Here is a 21,419-nt window from a genome sequence, read left to right on the forward strand (position 1 = left end):
GAATAATGATAATAATTTATGACAGGCGGCCCACAACATACCTTCAGCACAGAATAATCATATCTCGTATTCTTTTGACATCTTAATTTTAATATTCGAGATAATTATTATATTATTCAAACACAATTTAGACACTGTAGAGCAAACAAGGCTTACCAAGCCCGTCTATTAGTTTATTCGCCTAAATGTATTATTAATACCGTTTTCAAATTAGACCAAAATTGAAAAATCGAAAACTTAATAATTGAAAAATTGAAACATTTTAAATGAAAAAAATCGGTAAACCGAAAAATTGAAAAATCTATAAATCGGGAAATTGAACTATCTAAAAATCGAAGAATTGGAAAACCAAAAAATCTAAACCGAGAACTTGAAAAATCGAATAATCGAGAAATCAAAACATCAAGGAAAACAATAAAATTAACGGAAAATCTAGAACTTAAAAATTGAAAAATTAAAATACCTATCGAAAAATTGAAAAACCGAGAAATCGAAACATCAAAAAATGGAAAAATTGAAGAACCGAAACATTGCAAAATCTCAGAACTGAAATACTGAAAAACTGAAAAATGGAAGCAAAATTGAAAAACAGAAAAAGTGAAAAAATTCAAAACTGAAATCTTGAAAAACTGAAAAATGGAAAGAAAATTGAAGAATCGGAAAAGTGAAAAAATCCAAAACTGAAACATTGAAAAATCCAGAAATCGAAAAATTGAAAAATCACAATTGAAGAAAGAATTGAAAAATCAAGAAATAGAGAAATGGGAAAATCAAAAACTCAGTTAATCGAAAAATTGAAAAATCGAAAAATTTAGAAACGTCAAAAATTGAAAACTGAAAAATAAAAAAATTTAAAAATCGTAAAACTGAAATATCGTGAAGTTAATAAATTGAAAAACTGAAAATTTTTGAAAAAAAAAATCGTATCAAAAACTGAAAATTCAAAAAATCGAGAAATTGAACAATCAAAAAATCAAAACATTGAAATCCCAGTAAGTTGATAAATAGGAAAATTTAAAAAACAAAAAATTTTAAAATCCAAGAATTGAACAACAAAAAAAATCTAAGCCTGAAAACTCAGAAAATTGAATGATCGAGAACAAAAAATCTAAAATTTAAAACTTCGACAAATTGAAAAATCATGGAACTGAAAAATCGAAAAATCGAGATAGTGAGAAATCTAAAAACCTAAAACTTTCAAAACTGAAAAATTAAAATATCGAAAAATTTAAAAACCGAGAAAAAACAGTATCAAAAATTTGAAAAATTGAAGAAACGAAATATTACAAAATTCCAAAGCTGAAATATTGAAAAACCTAAAAATGGAAGGAAAATTAGAGAATCGAAACAGTGAAAAAATCCCAAACTGAAACATTGAAAAATTGAGAAATGGAAAAATGGGAAAATCAAAAAAATTGGTCTAAAGAGTTTAGACAGTACTTCCCTCGCTATCGGAAACGTGGCGACTGCATGCCTATTATGTTTTATTTTTCACTTTAGCTTTCAAAGCATTCGGTTTTGTAGTTCCTGATTAAATCAATAAAATAAATTTACGCATTAATTAATTTTTGGGGTCATCCTGTATATGCAAATCCAAAAAACATGAATGGAATGATAAATCACAAGAAGAGACTCATCATATTTTATACAATTTAGATAGGATTTATTCAGCAAAATTTTGAGGTGACGTCATCAATTTTTTAGAGGAGATAAGTAAATATATTGTGATTAAAACGGTCTTGGTTTAATAACAAAAAAATATTGTTCGTTTATAAAACAAGCTCGTCTTAGACAAACTATTCGTAAAAAAATATGTCATAAAAAAATGTACGTATGCTAGTCCCGACTGCGATTATGGTTTAAATATTTTTTAGAAAATCCTGTCATGGATGTAGAAACATTTGTGACAGCCAAAGAGATTTTTTTGAGAAAATTATCTTTGAATTTAGACCAAATTGAAATAGACACTAGGCAACAGGCACATTTGGGTAAAATAAAGAGAAATTAGGGTTACGGTTTCAAATTTTGGACGTATTTACAAACTTAGACCGACTACAGCAATAGCTAAAACTGTTGAGTCTCTGTTGTACAGTACATTTAGAGGTAACAGTCATACATACTATGGACAGCAAAGTGAGGAAAAAGCTGTCAAGTGTTTTGAAATAAATAAAAATATAAAAACTGAACGGTGTGGCTTGTTTATTTCAAAACAATTTCCTTACTTGGCTGCTAGTCCAGACAGGGTTCTAGAGGATAGGAGTACATTAGTCGAAATTAAATGCCCTTCAAAATCGCAAGATTTGTCTCCCCAAGAAGCGGTTAGAAAAAAAATAATCAAATTTTGTACATTGACAGACAGAGAATTGAAACTAAAAAAAGAATCATGATTACTACTTTCAACTCCAGGGACAAATGCTTGTTACGGTTATTTTACAAGTTTATTTTGTTATATGGACACCCAATAGAAAAAATTTATAAAGACGAATATGTAAAAAGATGGCAGATAAACTTGGCAGATTTTGCTTTGGCGCTTTATTGCCCGAAATAATTGATTCAAGAAGAAAGAGGAACCTGCCTTTGCGAGAGATTTTTTTAAAATAAATAAAATTTGTTTCTATTTTTTTATGTACTTTAATAATTTATTAGGATTACATTTTTCATCACCAAGACTTGCATATTTTTATTATAAATATATTTTGAAAATGATCTCTCGGCAAATGAAAACATATACGAGCACTTTTTTCGAGTAAACAATGAAGGGAGAAGTTACTGGGCGTAGGGATTTTTTAAAACACCTCCTTTCTGGGATAAGTAGTAGATACACTTAGCTACTTATACGTGTTAAACAAAAGCTGTATTTTATATATTTTTTGTTATTATTATAAATATGTTTATTAGTTTTATTAATTAAGAAAGCAAAATATATATTAACAATAATATTACAATGAATTTTTAGTAATCATGTGTATTGAATTCAGGATCCTGAGTGGAGTAAAAATATTATAGTTCCCCAGTTTTAATTCGGTTTTATGATAGTACCTCATTGCGTAAAAGTTAATTTCCTTAACAATAGATTACTACGGCCGGTCCTGGCGGCTTGTTATAAAACTGAGTTCCTTGCCATAAATTAGAAAAATCAGTCGAGAACTCTAACAATCAGCTTATGGTAAAGCAGGCGATAAGGGTTTTACCTGGAAAATCGCTTCTGTAAATTTTAGTGGTGCTCCTATCGGCAAAGTACTGAACTAACTTCTCAAATTCTGTCGAATTGATACCCATTTTTTTCAATAATTGTTAGTTTTTGTTAAAAACTCTGCTAACCAATAGATCATTAATTTTCCTCTGATATTCCTGTTAAAATTAGTCGACGTATTTTGCATTAATTTGTGGTATACTTTGATTTTAATAAACACATTATTATTTAAACAAATTGTACCACTAACAAACATTTAATGACTCTGCGCCCTGTAAAAAGTGATGTTTTATCCATGTGCGAATTTTCAAGCGATTCTATGATGGTTATGACTCAAAAAACTTGAAAAGAAAACATACAATGGTGCTTTTTTTACGATATTTCTCAGCCATATTTTTTTAATTGATTGAACTGCTCTCTGCGCTCTAGAATATGAAAAAAGCTGCAGTTTGATGTATGATACATCTATATTAATCTCATTTTTTCATACAAAAACCAAAAAAATGTTATACCTCGTCTAGCGAGTCCCCTTAATGCGTGTTTTTGGAAACTAAATATTGACTATAACCTACGGGAAAACATTTTCGGTTGGCGACTCATAGGTAGGCAACCAATAATCAACTTGATGTACGACCAAGACGTGTTAATGAACATCTAAATTTGTATTAAATTGTAACGCTTACCTCAAAACTAATGTATTTTCTTAAATATGTAGGCAACACAACAAAAATGCCAAAACCTGCCTTTTAGAGATTATCTTGCGTATCCCCACGTAGCGCTAAGTTTAAATTAGGTGCAGTTTGGGTGCAAAAATATTAATTCAGGGCAGAAAATCACTGTTTTTGCAGTCTCTCCCCAAGCCGGTGTTTAAACGTGTTAATAAACCGACGATAAATCCACGGCGGATTCTTATGCATGCCCATTTCTCCTTTAATATTCTCCCCTTGGTGGTAAGTAAACATTATTTTAATCATGCTCACCCGGCCGCAATGTCAACTAACAATAAGTAAAATGTATATTCAGTCCTCCCGTGTCTCTTCGTTCCGCGAACATTAAAATTCCTTCCCGCCTTAGCAATCCTGGAAAATAAATGAGTGGATGTTCCACCGTAAGGAAATAGTTTATTATATTTGCAGATAGCGTGCCCCTTATCCGAGCATCAGTCCGTTTATATTAAATGAAATAATTGCATCCTCCGCAAGTACACAGCTTTAATACGATACTCATGAAACGTTATAATTATGGAAGAATCTCGACACGCCATTTCCATTCAGTCGCCGCAAATTAACATCGGCTGTTTTATCGATTCAGTACTCATTCAGACCCTAACAATCGGTACTCCTTTGTGCCCGACCCAATTAAGTGCCTCTTGTTTGGATACCCCATCGAGTGTATCGTTTTGACTTTGTTTGCTTCCAGATCCCCCGCAAGTGGTGCTTCACCTGGGTAGCACACTCAACCCCGAAGACATCAAAGAAGGCGACGACGTGTACTTTGAATGTAACATCAAGGCTAACCCCAAGCAGCACAAGATCACTTGGTTCCACGACGTGAGTATGAGGGAAATGTGTTTAACAATAATTTGCTTTATTCACACTGAAACGATCACACAGTGTTATGGAAATGTCGCAACGTTACGCATAAACGACAAATATTACAGTATTACGTCGCAAATCGTTGCACAATTACAATAACTATATCTATTTGAATCCTATTTAGCACGCAAAAGTTTGAGGTGACGTCATCAAGTTGTTGGTGGGGTTGATCAAACATAAAATACACACGCTTGTTATAAATGAGTAAAAAAGGCCCTGTGGTTTCTACATTAATTAATATTTGTTTTCCCTCTCGTGATTATGTGGGATTAATTGTTTGCCTGTCACATAGTTTTCTGCAGAGAGGGCAGTGGCTTTAATTAGGACAGCGGCATTTCCACGCGTTTTAATTTTTATTAGTTTGTCCCAAACGACCGGCCCTGTCTTACTACTATTGCTCCTCTGAAGGTAATCAGTTTAATTGTTTTCATACGCTAAGCTTGGACGCCGGGTTTAATCCCACTCTGGGGTGGCGATAGCGAAGAGATTTCGGAGTTTTCGGGGTTGAAACGTAATGGGAACGGGGTTGGTTGACCTTAGGCGAGGGAGCTTGGGAGAAAGTTTCACAAAAAAAAAAGAATGGCACTGGATGGGCGAAGTTGGAATTTTAAGTTTTACAAAATTGTCCATCAACCCGAAAAGTTAAAAAGTAGTAATTTGTTATCGATCGATCGCAACCAGAAAGTAATGCAGATTTTAGCAAAAAAAAAATGAGAATACCGTGGAGAATACTGTAATAGTCACAAAAATCCTGCTCCGTGTTCGCCAAAATGGCGCAGTTCGTGTTGCAAATGGCGGCAATTCACGAACGTGGAAAGCATCGAACACAGATAACAAATTCATTTGTTTAGAATTCAGACCACACTTAACATTAATAGCATTGATGTTCGGACAGAACTTCCCTCGTCAGGAACATCAGAATTGATTTTATATTTGAAACTAAAATCCAAAAGGTAGTATATAGAAGCAAATTAGCTTGAAAAGTCGGCGTAGAGTAACTCTGGAATAGAGTAGTTTAATTTAATCGAAAAATAGCACCCGCTAGGCTATTTAAAAGACCTGCTTGAATTTTTCATAAACTAGACCGGTCATGGCACGTTAGCTCCGCACAAATTCCAGCAGCGCCCATGCTTTAACTTTTAAACTGCAATTTAGTGTGTCGTTTTAAATTAGAGAAACTAAAAAAACTTTTCGGGACGTAGAAGTTTCGAGCCATTTCCGTCAAGCAAAAAGCCCACGCAGAAAGGATTTATCGATGGCTATTTATGGCCTCAAAAAAGAAATTAATTACAAGCAAAAAGAAGTTTGGAATGAAAGAAACGGCGAAAAAATTAAGTAAAGCAATGTGAAAGAAGTTAATCTAAGAGTGATTAGTCCGTCCTCCGGCCGACAAACTTCATACATAACGAAAGTTCGAGAAGCATTTATACCCAACCTGGAGTTACGACAGTTTGACCAACATTCGTTTCTCTAATTCACGATCTCACGTCTCCATCCTTTTTCTTCTCCCGGAGTTCGGAGCCGAGGGCGAAATCACAAGTTTGTTTAGGATATTAAAAATAAATAAACAAAGTTTCCTCGAGCAGAATGGCACCGAGCCGAGCCGGAGCGAAAGAGACGGCAAAGAGATTTAATGCCTGGACAGCGGTAATTTAACCCTCGCCCTTGGGACGCATATCTTCGGATCGTGGTGGGCCACTTTTTCAGGATTTCAAGTGCCATAACTCGCGTTTAACCTTATATACGCATTTGATAGGGTTTATTCCGCCGAGGGATGCGACTCATGAGCAATAATTGCAGATTCTTTATGAACCATAAAAGACGGATTACACGCAGCCTTTATATCAAGGCCGTAAAAACAAGGGAGGACCCACGTGACGTACCTACGACGAATTAATGTCATGTAAAAATGGTGCCCTAGGGCGACTAATCAACGATTTTTATACGCCACTCGCGCCTCTTTATTACCCATATCTGGAGTTTCTGCGCGATATAATTTGATTCGTAATTGAAAATGGCTACTTAGTTGCCTAGGGCAGCCAGGTTTGCAGATTCACTTTTTGACGCTTCCAGTCAAGGTCGGCACGTTTTAAGACCGACTTCGGGACATTCTTACATTCTACTGTTGTTCTGCTATTAGCAAAAGATTTTCTGAAGTCGATTTTCCAGTTTCCTCAAGAGAATTCCGTAACTTTTTGATGGTGTCCCTGGTGTAGAAGGTTCTTTGAAGCTGGTCAACAATGTTCATAAAGAATATTGACCAACTTGGATCTCTCGTACTCATTATGAATTAAAGTGACGTCGACGGTTGAAGATGATCTTCAAATAACGAAACATCACATCGTCAGATGTTACGACACATGTACCCTTCTCGTATGAAAATATGTTTGACACTCGAGCAGGCGTTTGATTCTGCGTTGAGTCCCCCATTCATCTCAAACCCGGTAGAAAGTGAATACAAGCCCGACTTCCCTCGCCGTTTAAGCTCAGAAAGGTGTGCTTTATTAGAACGACTAGCTCCACTAATACGAATTAGCCCACTTTACTCAGAATCCTCTAGATGTTCTATAAGAGTATTATAAAAAACCTTGGTAATTCTGCGCCAGCGGTGGGTAACGCCGCAGGGTTGTATTCCGCAACAATGCTCCGGCAGTAGAATCTTATTACGAATGTGCCTAAGTTCGTGCAAGTCTCATTAGCCCCCACGAAAATAGTAAATTAGCGTTAGGAGCCGTCCCGCAGTTAATTCCCATTAAGCAGAACGCGACAATGCAGCGACAACTAATTAATACGGCTTCTTCATTTCCGAACGAAATTAGTTGCAGTGTCCGCGCGCTCGTAAATCCCTAACCGCTCCAGCTCGAACGTTAAAAGCCCATCCACGTGGCCCCGACTAAAACGAAACGTCAACAAATTAGTCGAGATGTTCATTGGGCCGTTAGCGCGTCTCTTATCACCGCCAGATAATCGCGTAAACGTCGTTTAAATTTGCGGTTAACGCCGCGATTCCGTCCAAATAACAGGGCGCCGCGCGACCCTGTCGCTTGTGATTCGGGTCGGTCTGATGGATGGCGAACGTCAAAAAGTGGCGTGTACAGCATGTAAAGTTAAGTAAACGTAGTACGGGACGGTGGGACCCGGCGTCGACCGATGACAAGGAAGGAATTGGGAACATTTTCAATTTACATAGGGCTGGAGTCCGGATATTTAAGGAAACGGAGCTGGGAACACTGACAGTTGGCTACCTGTTTTTTTACTTTTCACAGTTGGCATGTCTTGGCCGTGATTTCGAAAAAACACACGTTCAACATAAAAAGTTTTACCATAAAAACATTAATACAATTTTTTTCTGTCTAGAAATGGTAGATTATATTAATGTAAAAAAAATAATTTTCCCCCAAAAAATTGCTCTAAATACAAAAAGTACTAGAAAAGGCACTAAAAGTAGTTGAAACAAGGAAATTTTTGTCATTTACTGCTTTTTTGATGAATTTTTTATTCGTTTTGAGATCGGGGGGCGGAACTTAATTGCAAAGTCCATATATTTGAGGCTTAATCGTATTGTAGAAAATAGACTATTTTGAAAAAGAAAGAGAGAATGAATAATCTTATTCCTTCAAAAGCAAAAGGAGATTGAAAAAAGAAAAAATATATAAAAATAAAATTTTATTAATCACAACTTGACTTTTCTAAAAATTTGCAGCGTATTATAAGTATTTTATTCTTAAAAGAAGACTATATTACGAAAAGAAAACCAAAATATAAAACATGTTGTCCGAAATTTTGACCCTGCCCCAGCTTCTTGAAAAAATATTAAAGGGGATTCATTGATTTCGATATTTCGAAATTTTTGCGGTTTCATTTCTTCGAAAATTCACACCATTTTTCCAAAATCACGAAAATGAAATATAACAATTTTTGAGAATTTCACAAATTTTAGCTTGTAACCGAATATTTCGAAAACCAATCGTATCAAATTAGGATTATTTTCTCCTATAGAAGTATTATTCTTGTGAAAACACGAATTTTTTGCATAATTTTTGACCATCCAGTTTTTGGGAATCGCCCTAAATAAGTTCGGCTGTAATCTTGGTGGAAGACCATCACCATGTTTTCGATTCTGCTAAGTATAATCTATTTGCCAAAATTTTTTGTGGATTTTTAAGCAATTTTGACAAAAGCAAAATTTTTCAATACCCACTCGTCCGAAATTTTGAGCTTTTCCCCAACACCTTGGAAAATTACTAAAAGAAGATTAATTTGTTGATTTCGACATCCAAAAGTTTTGATGGCTTCATTTCTTCGAAAATTCCCATAGTTTTTTCAAAATCATGAAAATGAAGAATGGCAATTTTTGAGATATTTAAAAAGTGTTTATTTGAAACTGAATATTTCGAAAACCAATCGTCGTATCAAATTAGGATTATTTTGTCTTATACAAGCATTCTTTGTTGTTTTCGACATCCAGTAGTTTGTACGGCTTCATTTTTTCCAAAATTTCGACCATTTTTCAAAAATCAAGAAAATGAATTGTGACAATTTTTGAGAATTTCACAAATTTTAGTTTGTAACCGAATATTTATAAAACCAATCCTCGCATCAGATTAAGATTATTTTCTCTTATAGAAGTATTATTCTGCGAAAACACGACTTTTTATTCATAACTTTTGACCATCCAGTTTTTTCAAAATCGCACCAAACAAGTCCTTAACAAAAATACCACGATTGCTCCGACATTTTCGATGTCCGGCTGTAAATCTTGGTTCAAGACCATCAAAACACAATGTTTTCGATTTAGCTAATTGAAAAATATCTGCCAAAATTTTTTGTGGATTTTTAGTCAATTTTGACAAAAGCTAAATTTTCAATACAAACTCGTTCGAAATTTTTGATCTTTTCCCCAGACCCATGGAAAATTATTAAAGGAGAGATTCTTTTGTTAATTTCAACATGCTAAAGTTTTTACGGCTTCATTTCTTCGAAAATTCCCGCCATTTTTTCAAAATCATGAAAATGTAATATGGCAATTTTTGAGATATTTCAAAAATTTTTATTTAAAACTGAATATTTCGAAAACCAATCGTCGTATCAAATTAGGATTATTTTGTTGTATAGAAGCATTATTTTTACGTAAACGCGTTTTGTTTTTATAATTTTTGGCCACCCAGTTTTTTCGAAATCACACGAAATAAGTCCTTAGCAAAAATGCCACGATTGCTCCGACATTTTCGATTTCCGGCTGTAATCTTGGTCTAAGACCATTAAAATACCATGTTTTCGGTGTAGTTAATTAAAATCTATCTGCCAAATTTTTTGGAGGATTTTTAGGCAATTTTGACGAAAGCTCAGTTTTTCGATACCTCAGTGTTAAAAATTTTTTACTTTTCTTCAGCATCTTGGAAGGTTATTAAAAAAGGTCCTTTGTTGTTTTCGACATCCAGAAGTTTGTACGGCTTAATTTTTTTCGAAAATTTCGACCATTTTTCAAAAATCAAGAAAATCAAATGTGACAATTTTTGAGAATTTCGCAAATTTTAGTTTGTAACCGAATATTTATAAAACCAATCGTCGTATCAGATTAAGATTATTTTCTCTTATAGAAGTATTATTCTGCGAAAACACGACTTTTTATTCATAATTTTTGACCATCCAGTTTTTTCGAAATCGCACTAAATAAGTCCTTAACAAAAATACCACGATTGCTCTGACATTTTAGATATTCGGCTGTAATCTTGGTTTCAAGCCCATCAAAATACCATGTTTTCTTTTCAGCTAATTAAACTCTATCTGCCAAAAATTTGTGTGGATTTTTAGGCAATTTTGACAAGAGCTAAATTTTCAATACAAAGTCGTCCGAAATTTTTGACCATGGAAAATTATTAAAGAAGATTCTTTTGTTGATTTCAACATGCGAAAGTTTTTACGGCTTCATTTCTTCGAAAATTCCTACAATTTTTTGGAAATCAGGAAAATAAAATATGACAATTTTTGACATAATTCAAAAATTTTAGTTTTAAACTGAATATTTCGAAAACCAATCGTCGTATCAAATTAGGATTATTTTGTCTTATAGGAGCATTATTCTTGCGGAAACACGATTTTTTTCATAATTTTTGACCACCCAGTTTTTTCAAAATCGCACTAAATAAGTCCTTAACAAAAATGCCACGACTGTTTGGACTTTTTGGATGTCCGGCTGTAATCTTGGTCCAAGACCATGAAAATACCATGTTTTCGATATAATTAATTAAAATCTATCTGCCAAAATGTTTTGTGGATTTTTAGGCAATTTTAACAAGACCAAAATTTTTCAATACCCAGTCGTCCAAAATTTTTTACCTTTTCTCCAACACCATGATAAATTATTAAAGGAGATTTTTTTGTTGATTTCGACATGCAAAAGTTTTTACGGCTTTATTTCTTCGAAAATTCGTACTATTTTTCCAAAATCATGAATATGAAATATAGTAATTTTTGAGATATTTCAAAAATTTTTATTTGTAACTGATTATTTCGAAAACCAATCGTCATATCAAATTAGGATTATTTTGTCTTATAGAAGCATTATTCTTGCGGAAACACGATTTTTTTCATAATTTTTGACCACCCAGTTTTTTCGAATTCGCACTAAATAAGTCCTAAAAAAAATACCACGATTGCTTCAGCATTTTCGGTGTCCGGCTGTAATCTGGGTCCAAGACCATCAAAATACCATGTTTTCGATGAAATTAATTAAAATCTATCTGCCAAAATGTTTTGTGGATTTTTAGGCAATTTTAACAAGACCAAAATTTTTCGATACCCAGTCGTCCGAAATTTTTTACCTTTTTCCCAACACCATGATAAATTATTAAAGGAGATTTTTTTGTTGATTTCGACATGCAAAAGTTTTTACATTTTTATTTCTTCGAAAATTCCCACTATTTTTCCAAAATCATGAATATGAAATATCGCAATTTTTGAGATATTTCAAAAATTTTTATTTGTAACTGATTATTTCGAAAACTAATCGTCATATCAAATTAGGATTATTTTGTCTTATAGAAGCATTATTCTTGCGGAAACACGATTTTTTTCATAATTTTTGACCACCCAATTTTTTCGAAATCGCACTAAATAAGTCCTAAAAAAAATACCACGATTGCTCCAGCATTTTCAATGTCCGGCTGTAATCTTGGTCCAAGACCATCAAAATACCATGTTTTCGATATAATTAATTAAAATCTATCTGCCAAAATTTTTGTGGATTTTTGGACAATTTTAACAAAAATAGAATTTTTTAATAAAACATTTTTGAGCGTTTCTTCAGAACGTTGAAACATTATTAGAAAATTCCTACAATTTCTTTTTAAATCACGAAAATAAAATACATATGACAATTTTTGACATATTTCAAAAATTTTAGTTTCGAACCGAATATTTCGAAAACCAGTCGTCTTATCAACTTAGGATTATTTTTCCTGATAGACGCATGTTTTTTGAGGAAATGTGATTTTTTTTAATAATTTTTGACCATTCAGTTTTTTCGAAATCATACTAAATAAGTCTTTAAGAAAATGCCACTATTGCTCGGGTATTTTCGATGTTCGACTATAATCTTAATCCAGGACCACCAAAACACCATCTTTTCGCTTCAGCTCTTTAAAATCTATCTACCAAATTTTCTTGTGAATATTTAGGCCATTTCACCAAAAGTTCAATTTGCCAATACCCCTCGTATAAAATTTTTAATCTTTTCCCCAGCACTTCCAAGAATTATTAAAGGAGATTTTTTTGTATTTTCGACATCCACATTTTTTACGGCTTCATTTCTTACAAAATTCCTACCATTTTTCGAAAATCACAAAAATGAAATATGGTAATCTTTGACATTTCGAAAATTTTAGTTTGAAAGCGAATATTTCGAAAACCAATCGTATCAAATTAGGGTTTATTTGTCTTATAGAAGCACTATTCTTTCAGAAACACGATTTTTTTTATGTTTGACCATCCAGTTTTTTCGAAATCGCATTAAAAAGTCCTTAATAAAAATGCGACGATTGCTCCGGCCTTTTCAATGTCCAGCTGTAATTTTGGTCGAAAACCATTAAAATGCCATGTTTTCGATTCAGCTAAATTCTATTTGCCAAATTTTTTGTGGATTTTTAGGCAATTTTAACAAAAATATAATTTTTCTATAGAATTTTTTTACCTTTTCTTCAAAACCTTAAAACATTATGAAAGGAGATTCTTTTGTTGATTTCGACATCTATAATTTTTTACTGTTTCATTTCTTAGAAAATTTCTACAATTTTTTGGAAATGACGAAAATAAAATATGAGAATTTTTGGCATATTTCAAAAATGTTAGTTTGAAACCCAATATTTCGAAAACCAATCGCCTTGTCAATCTAAGATTAGTTTCCCTGATAGACGCATGATTATTGCGGATACGTGATTTTTTTCATATTTTTTGGCCAGCCAGTTTTTTCGAAATCACGCTAAATAAGTCCTAAACAAAATGCCATGATTGCTCGGGTATTTTCGTTGTTCGACTGTAATCTTACTGCAGGACCACCAAAACACCATGTTTTCGATTCAGCTCTCTAAAATTTTTCGAAAATCACAAAAATGAAATATCGCAATTTTTGACAATTGGAAAATTTTTGTTTGAAAGCGAATATTTCGAATACCGATCGTCATAATAACTTAGGATTAATTTCCCCGATGGACATATTATTCTTCCACAACACAATTTTTTTCGTATCGCACTAAATATGATATCTCCTTGACAAAAAATACTTTAGATACAGCTTATTAAAATCTAGCTCCCAAAAATGTTTGTGGATATTCAAAACATGTATATTTGAGTATTTAAAGTCAGTTATGTTACTAGAATTTGTAGTCATTGCATAGAAGTGTCGTATTCCATTTCAAAATCCTAATTATAGATTCCATTAGAGCGTCAACTAAGTGATTTACTTTTATCAATTTGCTAGATAGGCGCTCAACGTCGTCAATCAACGCCGACGATGCGCCTGCAGATCGCTTTAATTTTTCAATTAGTAGGTAGTAATTGAACGGCTGCTGCGTGACGTCATACTCACGTATTGCGGTGGTCAACGAAGTAACCTAAACTAAATAAATAACCTTGGCTTGATCCAGCCCAAGTTGTCTTTAAACTCTTACCCACAAAGAGCTCAAAAACATATTCAAGTTTTTACCAACTTCATCGCTTTAAACCACGCCAACATACCCCAAAACGACAACAACAAACTAAAAATATTTTCGCAATTTGTGCAACTTCACCAGATACATAGATGTTTTACAAGCTCGTGAAATTTTAATAAGTGACGTCGTGGACGCCGCAGCTGTCATATTAAACCAAATTTTCCTCAACCATTATCAGGGTGGTTAGCAAAAGTTATAAAATTTAATTTGGAAAAGTTCCCCGACGCTCTTTTAAAAAAGAAGGAGTGGCCCGACGCTCTTTTAAAAAAGAAGGAGTGGGACTCCACGAAAATTAAAATGCGACTTATTATGTCAACTCAAATCATGAAAGCTCCTCATAAAGCACGAACAATCTTATTGTGGAGTTTATTTCGAAAATCTCTACAATAAAAGTAAACAAACCCAATTTTCAAGGCTGGGTTTTGTTTTTCAACAAAGCTGATTTAGTGTCGGTCGTAAATTCATTATTCGTAGACAAATTAAATAAGAACGGTGTTGAATGTGCAAGTCATGCGACGACGTAATGGCGACGTTCCTGGGATGGAACTCAAGCTAAACATGCTGGCGCAACTTAAACACATCGTAACAAACTTTGGAAGACATATACGTTCAGCGACATCCAGTGGTCAATAAATTGCAGTAAATAGATAAAGTTGCGGATATCGCCGGCGGAATTGGCGGTGAATGACAAATATCGCTGAATTTTCTTCATAAAGAGTCCTGAGAGTAGTAGTAATTTTAACAGTCTGTCTCATAATTAGAAAGTGACAGCAATAAATTCTGTTTCACTGTTTGGATGTCCTCTCATTCGGGTTTTGCTACATTAAAATGTATTCTTTAAATTTAAAATTTGTATTGCTATAAAAGATAAAATATGCGGGTCGTGGCGAAGTGCCTTTTTAACGTTCGTAGTATTAAAACAGCTCGCAACGTCGTGAACCGTCCCGTATCAAAAAATATGCCACATTATTTACTCATCGCCTGAATGACTATTTCCTCCCCGTTAAGATAATGTTCGAAGACAGGACATAAACACAAACAGGACTCGCAGGATAATCGCGTAAACGCCGCGATTCCGTCCAAATAACACGGCGCCTCGCGCCCCTGTCGGTTGTGATTCGGGTCGTTCTGATAGATGGTGAATGTCAAAAAGTGGCGTGTACAGCATGTAAAATAAAGTAAAACAGACATCGTCGTCGAGAATAAACGACGTGCAATAGATAACAAGGAGCTCTGATGTGTTGGTATAACCTGCGCGTAAACACGCAGGACCCAAAATGTCACCCTGTGGCGTTCCGTCACTTTTACACTATAATAAATTATCATTTACCTCGGCAGAACGCCGGCTTACGTCCTCATTCTGGTCTAATGAGCGATGCATAAATAATAAAGTTTCATACCCACTTGCATGGTGCTCGCAAAATGTGTAATGTATTAATGTCGTCGCTGCTGTTTTTGAATTATTCATACGATCGTTTACAACTCGTATACCGAATGTGTGGCAGCTGCGATTAAATTAGTTTTTTTTTATGTCTAATTAAGTCGGGGCTCTATTATCATTCGCTGAGGGGGAGAAAGGCTAGGCTGCTTCGCAAACACCCGAGAGATAGGCAACACCCCGTGCGGACGCCGGTGTATGTTTAGGAAAATCGTGTGAAAACAAGCCATGTAGAGTCAAGTGACGGCAGTGGCGTAACTACCGGTGTTCCATGTGTTCGCTGGAACACGGGCCCGCTTCGTCAAGGGGCCCGATCCGGTCACACGATTTTTTTTTTATTGGATTTTTTATATTATTTGGCAAATTACATCCCGAAATAAAAAATTCGAAAATGTGCGGTGGTGGCAGGATCAATCTTCATTGCTATTTATGATTTTTTGCTGCAAAGGGCTGGACCTCTGGCGGCATCTCAGTATAGATTAATATAGATGCGACATACAGTCTGATTTTGCAAAACCACCCTTATTGACATTGGAGTCCTCAACCGCCAAAGGCAAGCGCCAAATTTAAATAGTCGATAAAAAAAGTTGTTTCACTACAACTTGTCGCCTGAGAACTTGTTTGATCTACAGCCCAAAGCGCGCTCAGGCCATTATCGACTCTAAGCGTTCAGAAGCAACTTGGTTGGTTTACACTATATTTAGATGATTTTACATATTTTGTTCAACTAAGAATTAATTCTTTATTTGTGTTTTATACTAGCAAAACGTCTTAAACTAATAAGAATATTGTTGAAATCGTAATAACCCAATGGATTTTTTTCGGGAAAATGTTTTGGAAACACTGTGTTCTATTTTGTATGAATTTTTAAATGTTTTTAGTGACAATTTTTGTAGTTGTTTTCAATACACTGTATGATAGTGACAGTGAGAAAAAAAAATGAAAAATTAAAATAATCGAAAATTTGAAAAATCGAGAAATCTAATAATCGAAAAATCGAAACCTTAAAAAATCGTAAAAACGAAACATTGAAAAATCGAAAGATCGAAGAACTGAAAATCGAAAAATGAAACATCAGAAAATCGAAAAAATGTAAAATTCAAAAATCTAAAATTTAAAAATCGAATAACGAAAAATTGAGAAATCGAAACTCCCAAATTTAAAAAGTCGGATAACTGAAAGATCGAAACATCGAAAAACTGGAAAATCGAAAAACCGAGAAATCGAAAAATCAAAAGATCAAGAAATCATGGAGTCGAAAAGTCGAAGAATTGAGAAACAGAAATAGGCCAAAATCGAAAAATCGAAAAGTTAAAAATTGAACGATTTATAAATTGACAATCAAAATATCGGAAAATCTAAATCTCGATAAATCGAGAAATCAAAAAACTTAAAATTCGAAAAATTGAAAAATTGTGAGATTGAATGATCAAAAGAACGAGAAATCGAAAAGTGATGAAGTCGAAAAATTGAAAAATAGAGAAATCGACAAACAAAAAGTTAAAAGTTGAAAAATTGGAAAAGCGGAAAAATAAAAAAAAACGAAAAAATGGAAAACTGGTAAAAATGAGAAACCGAAATAGGCCAAAATAAAAAATTGAAAAACTGAAAAATCGGGAATGAAAAATTAACAAATCGAAAAATTGAAAAACAGAACACCTAAAACCATGAGGTCGAAAAATCGAAAGACTAAGAAATATTGAAAAACTAAAATATCAAAAGATTGAACAATCTAAAATTTGAAAATCCAAAAATTGAAAAATCGAAAAAGTAAAACACATCGAAAAATCCAGAAGTCAAAAATAGAAAAACCGAAGAATTGAAATATTGAAAAATCCTAAAACTGAAATATCTAAAAACTGAAAAATCGAAAAATCAAAAAAATTAAGTCGAAAAATAGAAACCTTAAAAAATCGAAAAATTGAAAAATCAAAAACCTGAAAAATAAAAAAATTAAAGAATTGAAGAACAGAAAAATCGAAACACTCGAAGGTCAAGAAGTGGGAAAATCAAAACATCGATTAATGGAAAAATCTAAAAATTAGGAGTTTATAAAAGTCAAATTTGAAAAATTAAAAAATCGAAAATTTGACAAAATGACATGTGAAAAACAGAAAATCTAAAACCGCGAATTCGAAAAATCAAAAGATTAAGAAATCGAAACATTTGAAAAATTCGAAAACTTGAAAAATTGAAATATCGAAGAACTGAAATGAAAAATCGAGAAATCGAAAAATCAAAAATTTTAAAAATCAAAAAAAAAATTTAAAACTCGAAAAATTGAAAAATCGAAAAAGTAAAAAAGTCGACACATCGAAAAATCCAGAGTCAAAAATTGAAAAGTGAAAGAATCAAAATATTTAAAAATACCAAAACTGCGATATCGACAAACTGAAAAATGAAAGAAAAACTGAAAAATGGGAAAACCTGAAAAATCCGAAAACTGAAATATCCAAAAACTGAGAACTTAAAAAGTCAAAAAATTGAGCAATCGAAAAATCCATAAAGTGAAGTCGAAACCTTAAAAAATCGAAAAATTGAAAGATCAAAAACCTGAAAAATCGAAAAATTAAAGAATTGAAGAACAGGAAAATCGAAACACTCGAATGTCAAGAAATGGGAAAATCAAAAATCGATTAATTGAAAAATCGAAAAATTGAGGGTTTATAAAAGTCAAATTTGAAAAATTAAAAAATCGAAAATTTGACAAAATTACAATTGAAAAACAAAAAATCTAAAACCGGGTAGTCGAAAAATCAAAAGATTAAAACATTTGAAAAATTCGAAAACTTGAAAAATTGAAATATCGCAGAACTGAAATGAAAAATCGAGAAATCGAAAAATCTAAAACTTTAAAAATTAAAAAATCTAAAATTTAAAAATCGAAAAATTGAAGAATCGAAAAAGTAAAAAAATCGACACATCGTAAAATCCAGGAGTCAAAAATCGAAAGGTCGAAGAATCAAAATATTGAAAAATCCCAAAACTGAGATATCGAAAAACTGAAAAATGGGAAAACCTGAAATATCCGAAAACTGAAATATCCAAAAACTGAGAACCTAAAAAGTCAAAAAATTGAGCAATCGAAAAATCCATAAAGTGAAGTCGAAAAATCGAAACCTTAAAAAAACTAAAAAATGAAAAATCAAAAACTTTAAAAATCGAAAAATTAAAGAATTGAGCAGGAATATCGAAACCCTCGAAAGTCAAGAAATGGGAAAATCAAAACATCGATTAATTGAAAAATCGAAAATTTGAAAAAACGACAATTGAAAAACAGAAACCGGAAAGTCGAAAAATCGAAAGATTAAGAAATCGAAACATTTGAAAAATTGAAATATGGAAGAGCTAAAATGAAAAATCGAAAAACAGAAAAATCTAAAATTTTAAATATTGAAAAACTAAAATTCAAAAAAATTGAGAAATCTAAAATTTAAAAATCGAAAAAGTAAAAAGTCGACACATCGAAAAATCCAGAAGTCAAAAATGGAAAGTCGAAGAACTGAAATATCGAAAAACTGAAAAATGAAAGAAAAACTGACGAATCAAAAAACTGAAAAATCCCAAAACTGAAATATCCAAAAACTGAGAATCTAAAGAATCGAAAAATTGAAAAATCAAAAATCTGCTTAATCGTAAGATCGAAAAATTGAATAATAAGTGAACTGAAAAATTCTAAAACTGAAATGTCGAAAAACTGAGAAATTAAAAAATTGAAAAATTGAGAAATCGAAAAATCAAAAAAGTGAAGTTGAAAAATCGAAACCTGAAAAAATAGAAAAATTGAAAAACCAAAAAACCTGAAAAATCAATTAATTGAAAAATCGACAAATAAAGAGTTTATAAAAGTCTAAAATTGAAAAATGGAAATATTTAAAAATCGTAAAATTGAAGAGAAAAACTGAAAACCGAGAACTTGAAAAATTGAGAAATTAAAAATTAAATAATAAATAGGAGTAAACTGAAAAGTCCCCAAACTAAAATTTCGAAAAACTGAGAATTCGAAAGTTGAAACAGCAAGAAATTATGGATGTATATCAGATGTATAGGATGTATATCAGATCACGGACCATGGCTTATAAATCAAATCGTTTGCGAACGCTTAAAGTCGACATTGGCCTGAGTGCGCTCTGGTCTGTAGATCAAACAAGTTCTCAGACGACGAACTGTAATTCGTGTGACCTGAATTACAGTGAAGGAAACAGTAATCAGCTTGTAATATTCTGGTAAATCTAGTGTCAATTCAGCGAAAAGATCTTTTTCGAAACTAAAAATGACTAAATTTTGTTTAAGTAACACAATGGGCCAATGCAGATTATCTTCACTGGCCTATTATCTCACTTGAAAATCAAATTGCCAGAAGCTTAGATGTGTCAAATCTTGTATCAACTTGTGCCCATTGGAAAGCAAGAAAAAAACAATTTTGAGATAAAAAAACGGGCATTTTTATTTCTAATATACATTTTAATTATATGTATTTAGGTAGTTATTATATTTTGTTTTTTAATGCAGTGTTTCAGGTAGAATGATTTTAGTAAAACGTAAGCCCTAATTGCAATATACTCATACTTTACTCATTATACTCGTATTTTTAAATAATTTTTATTTCGCTGTTCATTAGGGGCCCCACAGTGTTGTAGAACACAGGCCCGTAGATTTATTGTTACGCCACTGAGCGACGGCTAACATTTTTAGGAAACTCGACGCCAATTGATCAGCTCAAGGTCTAATTCAAGCTGGAATATAAAAGTGCAGTTATTTCATTAAGGAAAAATATGCATAGAAAGCTTAATAAGTGAATATTAAACATCTTGCTTGAGATCTCGGGTAATGGGCGTCGTTTTAATGAAACACTGCACTCCCGTATTAGCGAAAATGAGACGTTAACGCAAGTAATTTTGCGAATTTACACCGCCCCCGGTAGTTATCAAAGTGATCGTTTTAGTAGGTGCCGAGTGGAAATTAATTTTTGATGAAGGCAAATTATTATTTTTGATTTATGGTCTTCCACATAAAGTTCGCAAGTACGCGAGACAATTAATTTGAATCGAGGGGGAAAAAGTTGTGATCGTGTTTTAATGAAAGCAACTATTAATCAGTCCCTCGTGAGAGTGTGCAAATATTTAACCAGATCGAAAAAACGTTTCGAACTTCTGCGGCTAGTGGTACTCTGCATTTCCTTTTAAAAGCGCGTCGGTCGAGCCATAGATCGCAACAAAGTGTTGTGTAAACATACATTCCGATATCGAACCCCAAACGGGTCGTTACTTTGATACGGTCTGGCGTGAAGGAAATATTACTCTCTAACAGTGAAATAAAGACCGAGTGATGTTGTTTGAATAGAAAATGCACTTCTAGGAGTTAGCATGTGTTGCGATAAATCTAGCCCGCGCGAATTCATTGCGACATCTACCGGGGCTGTAATGAATTGATTATTAACCCCCGTATCGACCTGCCGACTTAATAATGACTAATGCATGATGTGTGTCAACAGGGCACGCTGGTGAGTCAGAACATGTCATCGGGCGTCATCATCAGCACCCACAGTCTGGTGCTGCAGAGGGTCACCAGGTGGCAGAGCGGCGCCTACACCTGTTTGGCGGCCAACCCCCGCGGGGAAACTGTCAGCGAGCCCGTCATCCTCAGGGTTAGATGTAAGTACGCAGCGTGATTTATTAACCGCTAAAAGGACCCACCAAATGCGTTAATTCTTGCGAGGTAATTAATTTCCTCGAGATTTTTCGCTTTTTGCGTGCCGCTAAGGTACGAACGGGGGTGAGAATTTGCTCAGGCGGGAGCGTAAGTGCAATTTTGGCGAACACCAGAAGTGAATCAGGAGTAACCACTCGCGCAAACAAATCGGAAGATGCATCCCCAAAATAAAAAAAACTTTACGTGATAGAGAGCAAATATTTTTAAAAAGTCGTTTAAGGTAAGTAAACACAAAGGTTTATGACGGAATTTGACTCTAAATGTGATTTTTA

The 21,419-nt window shown here is 33.3% G+C and overlaps 1 protein-coding gene across 1 annotated transcript in view; it reads left to right on the forward strand.

Annotated features, from left to right (window-relative positions):
• LOC135124266 (hemicentin-2-like) overlaps nt 1-21,419 on the forward strand; it is a 379,948-nt gene that overhangs the window by 308,418 nt on the left and 50,111 nt on the right. The window contains exons 8-9 of the mRNA XM_064049205.1: nt 4,613-4,743; nt 20,930-21,089. Of these exons, the coding sequence (XP_063905275.1) occupies nt 4,613-4,743; nt 20,930-21,089 (291 nt within the window). The remainder of the gene's footprint in view (nt 1-4,612; nt 4,744-20,929; nt 21,090-21,419) is intronic.

This window comes from Zophobas morio, unplaced genomic scaffold (genome assembly GCF_036711695.1).
Source record: "Zophobas morio isolate AGI-343-1 ecotype UQ-CSIRO unplaced genomic scaffold, CSIRO_AGI_Zmor_V1 ptg000007l, whole genome shotgun sequence".
Lineage (NCBI taxonomy): Eukaryota > Metazoa > Arthropoda > Insecta > Coleoptera > Tenebrionidae > Zophobas > Zophobas morio.